Source organism: Tachyglossus aculeatus, chromosome 4 (assembly GCF_015852505.1).
Source record: "Tachyglossus aculeatus isolate mTacAcu1 chromosome 4, mTacAcu1.pri, whole genome shotgun sequence".
NCBI lineage: Eukaryota > Metazoa > Chordata > Mammalia > Monotremata > Tachyglossidae > Tachyglossus > Tachyglossus aculeatus.
In genome coordinates, this window is record NC_052069.1 from 9,479,844 (window position 1) to 9,492,033 (window position 12,190).

The following is a 12,190-nucleotide window of genomic DNA, read 5'->3' on the forward strand; positions in this document are numbered from 1 at the left end:
ACTTGTCTGCTGTGTGACCTTGGGTAAATGACTTTTCCACTGAGCTTGGCACACAGTAAGTGCTTAATAAATGCCATCATTATTATTATTATTATTCCTGCCCACAGTGAGCTCACAGTTTCGAGGGGGATTAAATAAATTCCAGATCTATAATGTTGGCTGGAAGGATGAAGGAAAGAGCGAGGCAGAGCGGCGCAGAAGGGAGTGGGAGAAGAGGAGGGGAGGGCGCAGTCAGGGAAGGCTTCTTGGAGGAGATGAGACTTATGTGGGAGGGAGAGGGATGCCCAGCGAAGCCTCCAGGTTCTCCTGGGTCCCCTCAGCCAGAAAAGGGAGCACTGGACAAAACGCTCTCCCTTCCCCACAGCACCTGTATATATGTATATATGATTATACATATTTATTACTCTATTTTACCTGTACATATCTATTCTATTTATTTTATTCTGTTAATATGTTTGATTTTGTTCTCTGCCTCCCCCTTCTAGACTGTGAGCCCACTGTTGGGTAGGGACTGTCTCTATATATTGCCAACTTGTACTTCCCAAGCGCTTAGTACAGTGCTCTGCACACAGTAAGCGCTCGATATATATGATTGATTGGCTTAACGTCTCTGGTCTTCAGTCACCTCATCTGTAAAACACAGCGATTAAGAGTGCGAGAGCCCAATTTGGGACGTTTACCCAATCTATTTACCCAATAAATTAATGGGGTAAATAAATTTACCCAATTCATTTACCCAAGGTCACACAGCAGACTAGTGTTGGAGCCAGAATTAGAACCCATGGCCTTCTGAGAAGCAGCGGGGCTCAATGGAAAGAGCCCAGGCTTGGGAGTCAGAGGTCGTGGGTTCAAATCCTGGCTCTGCCGATTGTCAACTGTGTGACTTGGGGCAAGTCACTTCACTTCTCTGTGCCTCAGTGACCTCATCTGGAAAACGGGGATGAAGACTGTGAGCCCCACATGGGACAACCTGATCACCTTGTATCTCCCCCAGCGCTTAGAACAGTGCTTCGCACATAGTAAGCGCTTAACAAATGCCATCATTATTATTATTATTATTAGGACTTCTTTTCCTATGTATAGTGCTCCACGCCCAGTTAGCACTCAATAAATACGACCTAAGGAACGAATGCTCTCCGAGGCTCTTTCCATTGAGCCACTCTGCTTAGTGGGTAGAACACAGGCCTGGGACTCAATAGGACCTGGATTCTAATCCCGACTCTGTCACATGTTTTTACTTGTACATATTTATTCTATTTATTTTATTTGGTTTATATGTTTAGTTTCATTGTCTGTCTCCCCCTTCTAGACTGTGAGCCCGCTGTTGGGTAGGGACCGTCTCTAGATGTTGCCGACTTATACTTCCCAAGAGCTTAGTCCAGTGCTCTGCCCACAGTAAGCGCTCAATAAATACGATTGAATGAATGAATAAATGAACCCCCGTTGTCTCCGGCGCTGCAGGTGGGCAAGCTGAGGGAGAGGCTCCAGGAAGCGAAGCAGGAGCGGGAACAGGAGCAGCACAAGCACACGGCCTTCATCTCGGACCTGCGGGCCAAGCTGCACGAAGAGAAGGTGAAGGAACTACAGGCCGCGCGCGAGGCCCTGAGCAGGCAGCACGAACAAGACCTGGCCCGGCTGGCCAAGATCAAAGATGGGGAGGTGCAGCGTCTCCAGGCCAGCCTGCAGATGCTGCGGGACGGGGGCGCCGACAAGGTGAAGACGGCCCTGTGGAACGAGGCCCGCGAGGAGGCCAGGAGGACCTTCGACGGCGAGCGCGTCAAGCTGCAGCAGGAGATCTTGGAACTCAAGTCCGGGAAGAAGCAGGTGGAAGAAGCCCTGGGCAACATGGTGCAGGCCGATAAGACCAAGGCCGCCGACCTCCGGGTGGCCTATCAGACCCATCAGGACGAGATCAATAGGATCAAGCGGGAATGCGAGAGGGATATCCGGAGGCTGGTGAGTTGAACCCCGTCTGGGCGCGGTGTCTCCTCTGTCTTGATGATAATTGTAATCATCCTGTTACCCGATCAGCGCTTACTGGGTGCCAAGCACTGTTCTATGCGCCGGGGGAGATACAAGTCAGATTGGACACAGTCCCTGTCCCACATGGGGCTCACATTCTTAATCTCCGTTTTACAGAAGAGGTAACCCAGGCGCAGAGAATAATAATAATAATTATGGTCTTTGTTAAGCGCTTACTGGGTGCCAAGCACTGTTCTAAGCACCGGGGGAGATACAAGTCAGATTGGACACAGTCCCTGTCCCACATGGGGCTCACATTCTTAATCTCCATTTTACAGAAGAGGTAACCCAGGTGCAGAGAATAATAATAATTATTATGGTATTTGTTAAGCGCTTACTGGGTGCCAAGCACTGTTCTATGCGCCGGGGGAGATACAAGTCAGATTGGACGCAGTCCCTGTCCCACATAGGGCTCACATTCTTAATCTCCATTTTACAGAAGAGGTAACCCAGGCATAGAGAATAATAATAATAATTATGGTATTTTTTAAGCGCTTACTGTGTGCCAAGCACTGTTCTAAGTGCCGGGGGAGATACAAGTCAGATTGGATACAGTCCCTGTCCCACATGGGGCTCACATTCTTAATCTCCATTTTACAGAAGAGGTAATCCAGGCGCAGAGAATAATAATTATTATTATGGTATTTGTTAAGCACTTACTGGGTGCCAAGCACTGTTCTAAGCGCCGGGGGAGATACAAGTCAGATTGGACACAGTCCCTGTCCCACATGGGGCTCACATTCTTAATCTCCATTTTACAGAAGAGGTAACCCAGGTGCAGAGAATAATAATAATTATTATGGTATTTGTTAAGCGCTTACTGGGTGCCAAGCACTGTTCTAAGCGCCGGGGGAGATACACGTCAGATTGGACACAGTCCCTGTCCCACATGGGGCTCACATTCTTAATCTCCATTTTACAGAAGAGGTAACCCAGGCGCAGAGAATAATAATAATAATAATAATTATGGTATTTGTTAAGCACTTACTGTGTGCCAAGCACTGTTCTATGTGCCGGGAGAGATACAAGTCAGATTGGACACAGTCCCTGTCCCACATGGGGCTCACAGTCTTAATCTCCGTTTTACAGAAGAGGTAACCGAGGTGCAGAGAATTATAATAATGATAATAGTAATAATAGTAATAATAATACTAATAATAATAATAATAATAATGGTATTTGTTAAGTGCTCACTGTGTGCCAAGCACTGTTCTATGCGCCGGGGTAGATACAAGTCAGATTGGACACAGTCCCTGTCCCACATAGGGCTCACATTCTTAATCTCCATTTTACAGAAGAGGTAACCCAGGCATAGATAATAATAATAATAATAGTAATATTTAAGTGTTTACTATGTGCCACACACTGTTCTAAGCGCCGGGGTAGATACAAGTCAGATCGGACACAGTCCCTGCCCCACATGGACTCACATTCTTAATCTCCATTTTACAGAAGAGGTAACCGAGGTGCAGAGAATAATAATAATAACTATGGTATTTGTTAAGCGCTTACTATGTGCCAAGCACTAAGTGCCGGGGTAGGTACAAGTCAGATTGGACACAGTCCCTGTCCCACATGGGGCTCACATTCTTAGTCTCCATTTTACAGAAGAGGTAACCGAGGTGCAGAGAATAATAATAATGATAATAGTAATAATAATAATAATGGTATTTGTTAAGCGCTTACTGTCTGCCAAGCACTGTTCTAAGCACCGGGGGAGATACAAGTCAGATTGGACACAGTTCCTGTTCCACATAGGGCTCACATTCTTAATCTCCGTTTTATAGAAGAGGTAACCCAGGCACAGAGAATAATAATAATAATAATAAAGATAATGGTACTTAAGCACTTACTATGTGCCACGCACTGTTCTAAGTGCCTGGGCAGATACAAGTCAGATTGGACACAGTCCCTGCCCCACATGGGGCTCACATTCTTAATTTCCATTTTACAGAAGAGGTAACCGAGGTGCAGAGAATAATAATAATAATAATTATGGTATTTGTTAAGCGCTTACTATGTGCCAAGCACTGTTCTAAGTGCCGGGGTAGATACAAGTCAGATTGGACACAGTCCCTGTCCCACGTAGGGCTCACCTTCTTAATCTCCATTTTACAGAATAGGTAACCGAGGCACAGAGAATAATAATAATGATAACAATAAGAATAGTAATAATAATAATAATAATAATGAAACTTGTTAAGCGCTTACTATGTGCCAAGCACTGTTCTAAGCACCGGGGTAGACACAAGTCAGATTGAATACAGTTTCTGTTCCACATAGTGCTCACATTCTTAATCTCCATTTTACAGAAGAGGTAACCGAGGTGCAGAGAATAATAGTAATAATTATTATTGTTATGCTCTTTGTTAAGCACTTATTATGTGCCAAGCACTGTTCTAAGTGCCGGGGTGGATACAAGTCAAATTAGACACAGTCCCTGCCCCACATGGGGCTCCCGTTCTTAATCTCCATTTTACAGAGGAGGTAACCGAGGTGCAGAGAATAATAATAATAATAATTATGGTATTTGTTAAGCATTTACTGTGTGCCAAGCACTGTTCTAAGCACCGGGGTAGATACAAGTCAGATTGGACACAGTCCCTGTCCCACACAGGGCTCACATTCTTAATCTCCATTTAACAGAAGAGGTAACCAAGGTGCAGAGAATAATAATAATAATAATTATGGTATTTGTTAAGCGCTTACTGTGTTCCAAGCACTGTTCTAAGCGCTGGGGTAGATACAAGTAGGATTGGACACAGTCCCTGTCCCACATAGGGCTCACATTCTTAATCTCCATTTTACAGAAGAGGTAACCCAGGCACAGAGAATAATAATAATACTTATGGTATTTGTTAACCACTTACTTTGTGCCAAACACTGTTCTAAGCACCAGGGGAGATACAAGTCAGATTGGACACAGTCCCTGTCCCACATAGGGCTCACATTCATAATCTCCATTTTACAGAAGAGGTAACTGAGGAGCAGAGAATAATATTGATAATTATGGTATTTGTTAAGCACTTACTATGTGCCAAGCACTTTTCTAAGCTCTGGGGTAGATACAAAGTAAATAGGTTGTCCCACATGGGGCTCACACTCTTAATCCCTGTTTTACAGATAAGGTAACTGAGGCCCAGAGACGTGAATAGGCTTGCCCAAAGGCACACAGAAGATAAGTGGCAGAGCCGGGATTAGAATCAATCAATCAATCAATCATATTTATTGAGCACTTACTGTGTGCAGAGCACTGTACTAAGAGCTTGGGAAATACAAGTTGGCAACATATAGAGACAGTCTCTACCCAACAGTGGGCTCACAGTCTAAAAGGGGGAGACAGAGAACAAAACCAAACATACTAACAAAATAAAATAAATAGAATAGATATGCACAAGTAAAATAAATAAATAGAGTAATAAATATGTACAAACATATATACAGACATGTATCCATATATATATATATATGTATATGTATATATATATACAAACATATGTATATGCAAACATACATATATACAAACATATATTAGAACCCATCAACTCTGACTCCCAAGCCTGTGCTCTTTTCACTAAGCCACGCTGCTTCTCTAATAGAAGTGTGGTGACTTGACCGGGATTAGAACCCTTGACCTTCTGACGCCCAGGCCTGTGCTTTATCCACTAAGCCAGGCTGCTTCTCAAATAATTCATTCATTCATTCCTTAAATCGTATTTATTGAGCGCTTACTGTGTGCGGAGCACTGTACTAAGTGCTTGGGAAGTACAAGTTATAACAATGGTTATTGTTAAGCACTTACTATGTGCTAAGCACCTTTCTAGGCACAGGGGAAATACAAGGTAATCAGGTTGTCCCAAGTGGGGCCTACAGTCTTAATCCAAATTTTCCAGATGGAAGGAACTGAGGCACAGAGAAGTTAAGTGGCTTGCCCCAGATCACCCAGCAGACAAGTGGTAGAGCTGGGATTAGAACCCACATCCTCTAATTCCCAGGCCTGTGCTCTTTCCACTAAGCCACTGTATCGTACTCTCCGGAGTGGTTAGTACGATGTTCTACAATCAGTAAGTGTTCAATAAATATGATGGAATGACTGAATCACGTGAATGAGCTCATCCTCTTGATTGTAAGCTTGTTTGGGGCAGGGAAAGCATCTGTTGTTATATTGTACTCTTCCAAGTGCTTAGTACAGGGCTCCGCAAAAAGTAAGTTTGCCTAGTTGTGTCTATTCCTCTTAAGCACTTTAAGTAGCGTGGCTCATTCATTCATTCATCATTCATTCATTCAATCGTATTTATTAAGCGCTTACTGTGTGCAGAGCACTGTACTTAGCGCTTGGGAAGTACCAGTTGGCAACATATACAGACGGTCCAGTGGAAAGAGTCCAGGCTTTGGAGTCAGAGGTCATGGGTACGAATCCCAGCTCTGCCAATTGTAAGCTGTGTGACTTTGGGCGAGTCACTTAACTTCTCTGTGCCTCAGTTACCTCATCTGGAAAATGGGGATGAAGACTGTGAGCCTCCTGTGGGACAACCTGATCACCTTGTAACCTCCCCAGCGCTTAGAACAGTGCTTTGCACATAGAAAGCACTTAACAAATGCCATCATCATCATCATTAATATTTCCCCCTCAGCACTTATGTACTTGCCTATCTGCCATCTAGTTGAACATCTGCCTCCCTGTCTAGCCTGTAAGCTTCTTGAGGGCAGAATTTGTTCTACTATCTTATACTCTCCAGGGAGCTCAATACAGTGCTCTGCCCAGAGGGAGCACTCAAATACCACTGATTGATTGTGGCATCATGTGGTTCTTGAGGTTAAAAAAACAAAAGGATTTCTTTCCTTCAAATTGCGACACTTCCCCTTATGAAATACAAGGAGAGATTACAGCAAAAACCAAAGTCAGTAAGTAAAAACAGTCAGTCAGTAAAAACAAAACAAAACAAAAAAACAGAAAAGCTTACTAAAAATGAAAATTTTATTGTAAGAAAATGTGTTTACTGTGTGCAAAGTACTGTACTTAGCACTTGGGAGAGTACAATACAACAAAATAACAGACATATTCCCTGCCCACAACGAATTTATAGCCTAGAGAGGGAGACAGCAATTAAAATAAATGACAGATATGTACGTAAGTGCTATGGGATATGTTCCTAAGTGCTTCCAATTTTTTTCTTCTCAAGAGATTAAGGGAGCTCCTGTCTAGCTTTTTCTGACATTTATGTAGACTCCTTCATCCTCACCTAGGTTTGGGGGCTTATTGGCAAAATTATGGGGATTTTTTATTATTAGACATTACTGAAGAGTTGTTTCTCTGGCTATTGAACAATCAGTTGGTGCTATTGAGGATTTATTGTGTGCCGAGCACTACACTAAGCACTTGGGAGAGTAGACGGGGATCGGTTGAGGCGATTCCTGCCCACAGGAGTTTCCAATCTAGTGGAGTCCAGTTTGGGGTTCCCGGAATCCAACAGAGCAAGTAAAACCATTACCCAAAGTTGAGTCAGAGACTGGCATTTTCCTGCCTAATCGCCAATTGGTTTCTTAGCTGACTGGCAACTTTGTGTGCCCTCCCCATTGACTAAAGCATCTTTATTTATTGAACCCACTTAAGTGGTTTGTTCTGGAGTTTTAGGGCTTCTCTTTCCTTATTCACTCATCGAATCAATTTTTCAATCAATCGATGGGATTAAGTGCTTATGTGCAGAGCACTGTACTAAGTGCTTGGGAGCGTACAATACGACAGAATTAGCACACGTTCCCTGCCCATAATGAGTTTACAGTCTTAAGTGGGAGACTGAATAAGTAATTTCTAATCCATAATTTATAGATATGTACATAAATCCGATGGGGGATTATTAGTCTATTGTTGTAAGCAGCTTGATCTAGTGGCAAGAGCCCGGACTTGGGTGTCAGAGGTCATGGGTTCTAATCCTGGTTCTGCCACCTGTCTGCTGTGTGACCTTGCAAGTCGCTTAACTTCTCTGTGCCTCAGTTACCTCAGCTGTAAAATGAGGATTGAGACTGTGAGCCCCATGTGGGACAGGGACTGTGTCCAACCTTATTACTTTGAATCTACCCCAGTGCTTACAACAGTGCTTGACACATAGTAAGTGCTTAACAAGTACCCCCTCCCCCCTAAAAAAGTTCCAACATCATAGCTAATGAAAACTTTGTGGGGCTTAATCGTTTTTACATTACTCTGATCATGGGAGTCATTTCGCTGGTTATTGGCAATGATAATAATAATAATGATGGCATTTGTTAAGTGCTTACTATGTGCAAAGCACTGTTCTAAGCGCTGGAGGGGATACAAGGTGATCAGGTTGTCCCATGTGGGGCTCACAGTCTTAATCCTCATTTTACAGATGAGGTAACTGAGGCTCAGAGAAGTTAAGTGACTTGCCCACGGTCACACAGCAGACATGTGGCAGAGCCGGGATTCGAACCCGTGACCTCTGGCTCCAAAGCCCGGGCTCTTTACACTGAGCCACGGCAATCTAACGCTTTGACCTGGTGGGATAATATGGGTAACCTTTTGTCCAGTATTATCCCCTCATTCCCCAAGAGCCTTAGGTTAACTTATGCAGATGGGAAAAGCGTAGACTGGGGCATCTTGGCTCAATCAATCCACAAAATATTTGGGTTTACTAGTCAGTCAATCATATCGATAGAGCGCTTACTGTGTGCAGAGCACTGTACTAAGCACTGGGGAGAGTATAATACAACAATAAACAGACACATTCTCTGCCCATAATGCGCAGAGCCTTGGGGAAAGTGCAATGCAGTTGGGATTTCTTGACCCAAGAGGGCCAGGCACATAGTAAGTGATTACCAAATACCATTATTAGTATTACTATTAGTTCTCCCACTTAATAGCTGCTATTCAAGGTACCATGGACTCTATGCTCTTCCCCTCCAGTTCCTGCAATAATCAGGGCCATGAACCTGGAATCCTAATATTTCACCAGGGTGTGCATTTGATTCAGGCAATTTATTTTATTCAGTCAATTCATGGTATTTATTGAGCGCTTATGATGTGCAGAGCGCTGTGCTTGGGAGAGTACACGTCAACAGAATTAGCAGATACGTTCCCAGCCCACAGCGAGCTTGAAGTCTAAAGAGTGGGTTCCATTTTCATGACTGGTAATAATTATTGATCTCCTACTATGGGAAAAGGACTGTCATATTTGATTGGGAGAGTTCCATCCCTGAATTCAAGGAGGTAATGATCTATTTTTGCTATTTTGTCCATATATAGACTTCCTCTCAAGGTACATTAATTACGATATATTTTCACTAGTCTTTTCCTGCAGTTCACCAACAGGCTTTCTCCAAAACATTGCTTTTCTAGGATTTATGTATTTGTTAATCAATCAATGAATTTGAGCGCTTACTATATGGAGAGTTCTCTTAGTCCGGCGTAAATTTCTGTGTTTGTTCCTTAATGCAGTGTCATATACATTACCTCACTTTATTACAAAAGAGCCAAGTGGAAATCTCTACTGAAAGAAAGAACCAGACAACGTGTGCACATCTTTGAACACATCTCTTGGGAGTGTGGGAGAAGAGAGGTGTAATGGTTCATCAGGATCTCAAGTATCCAAATATTAAGGAGGAGAATGGCCTAATGGGTAGATACCAGGCCTGGGAGACAGAAGGTCATGGATTCTAATCCTGGCTCCACCATTTGTCTACTGTGTGACCTTGAGCAGGTCACTCCACTTCTCTGAGCCTCTGTTCCCTCTACCGTAACATGGGGATTGAGACTGTGAGCCCCACAGGGGACAGGGACTGTGTCCTTCCTGATTTGCTTGTGTCTACCTCAGACTTTAGGATAGTGCCTGGCACATAATAAGTGCTTAAGAAATACCTTAATTATTATTATCATTAGGTAGCTGGGAAAAAGGCAGGGGAGGGGGGAGGTCCCCTCTACAAATAATAATAACAGTGATAATAATGGCAATTGTTAAGTGCTAACTATGTGCAAAGCACCATTCTAAGCCCTGGGGAGGCTACAAGGTGATCAGGTTGTCCCACGTGGGGCTCACAGTCTTAATCCCCATTTTATAGATGAGGTAACTGAGCCACAGAGAAGTTAAGTGACATGCCCAAAGTCACACAACTGACAAGCGGCGGAACTGGGATTTGAACCCATGACCTCTGGCTCCCAAGCCCCGTGCTCTTTCCACTGAGCCACGCTGAATTCACTGTATATCTTTCTCTTCCTGCCAGCCAGGAGTTCAAATAGGAGGGAGGTTAAAAAAAGAATTCTGACTTCTTTCAGAATTCCATACCTTTGGATAAATACTTGGACTCATTCTTAAACCAGGGTGAATGCCTACCTGAGTCCTAACTGTGAGCTCACTGTGGGCAGGGAATGTCACAGTTTGTTGTATTGTTCTTTCCCAAACCCTTACTATAGTGCTTTGCACACAGTAAGCGCTTAATAAATATGATCAAATGAATGTTGCCATGCCTCTTGGAAGAAAGTGAGGCTAATTTTTTTGTCTAAGTTACTGGGAAAGGAAGTCTAAAATGTGCTCCAAAGATTACCTACTACCTACAATCCTCTGTGCCTTCCCAGAATCCATTCCTAAACTGTAAATGGGGTCTAGGTATCCAATCAATCAATCAATCAATCAATCGTATTTATTGAGCGCTTACTATGTGCAGAGCACTGTACTAAGCGCTTGGGAGGTACAAATTGGCATCACATAGAGACAGTCCCTACCCAACAGTGGGCTCACAGTCTAAAAGGGGGAGACAGAGAACAGAACCAAACATACCAACAAAATAAAATAAGTAGGATAGAAATGTACAAGTATCCATCATGTTCATCGTCAGTATCTATTGAACATCTCCTGGGTGGATAGAGCGAGGACCTGGGTTCTAATCCCAGCTCTAGCACTTGTCAGTCAATCATATTTATTGAGTCCTTACTTTGTGCAGAGCACTGTACTAACTGCTTGGGAGAGACCAACAGAACAGAGTTGGTAGACTCGTACCCTACCCATGATAAGTTTACAGTCTAGAGGGGGAGGCTGCTTGTGACCTTGGGCAAGTCACTTAACTTCTCTGTGCCTCAGTTCCCTCTTCTGTAAAACGGGGATTAAGGCTGTGAGCCCCATGTGGGACATGGACTGTATCCAACTTGATTCCCTTGAATCTACCCCAGTGCTTAATATAGAGCCTGGCAAAGAGTAAGAGCATAACAATGACCGTAAAAAAGTAAACATAAAAAGAAAATTCTCCCAACCCTGCCAAAATAAGACTGGTTCTGATTATTAATGGATAGCTGAGAGCTAGCCTTCATGCTCCTTGTGAAAATATGTACAGATAAAATTAATATTACAACTTATCTACTGATGTGAATTAAAATGAAAGCCAGTCTTTGACGTAAAAGAACTGACTGAATGAGCTAGTTATAAATGAATATTCTAAATGTGTTTCAAAGCCCCACTTCAGTATAGTCAGTGCATATCCTAGTAGCAAAAAAACAACAACTAGATATACATTTTCCCAAAGAACATTCAGTGATTTTAGAAAAAAAAAATCTTTGGAAGAGAACAAGTCCCTTGTTTTCCCAATAACCTCTACATTTGATAAATGTCTTTTTCCTCTTCCAGCAGGGAAATTCTGTTGCCCATGGCAACACCATCCAGAGAGTGAGTTGCCTACAATCGTGTCATGAATTTATGGTTTTTTTTTGGACAGAACATATTGGATTAGCACACGCCTTTCAAACCTCCTGACTTATTCATGTTTATTTTTTAGCAACAAGTCTGCATAAACAATGCCATAAAATCAAGCAAAGCACTCATTTTGATTCTCCACCTCAGACAGCCTTAGGGAAGATAGGAAAGGATGTTAGCCTTAAAATTGCTTTTTGACAATGCTGAGGAAATGAAATTAAGAGCATTTATTACTAACTTGTCCTAAAGCTGAATGCAGATCTATGTACTGAGTACCACAATGGATTCTAGCACGTCGCTTCCTGTATATATAAAATAATTGGAAGCCTCTCAAATGTAGAAAACATGCTACATATTATTTTCTATATGTTCAAGATGCTTTCTTAAAATACACACGCGGAATTGGGTTTCTATGGCAACTGCTGATTTTGGTTTTCCTTGGAATTTGCCATCTTTCAAAGCAATTTTCCCCC

General features: G+C 42.9%; 1 protein-coding gene across 4 annotated transcripts in view; it reads left to right on the plus strand.

Moving 5' to 3' along the window:
• The window catches only part of JAKMIP1 (janus kinase and microtubule interacting protein 1), a 234,668-nt gene that overhangs the window by 148,744 nt on the left and 73,734 nt on the right, over positions 1 to 12,190 (plus strand). For all 4 annotated transcript variants that reach the window (XM_038744991.1, XM_038744994.1, XM_038744992.1 and 1 more), the window contains one exon: positions 1,462 to 1,956. In XM_038744991.1, the coding sequence (XP_038600919.1) occupies positions 1,462 to 1,956 (495 nt within the window). The remainder of the gene's footprint in view (positions 1 to 1,461; positions 1,957 to 12,190) is intronic.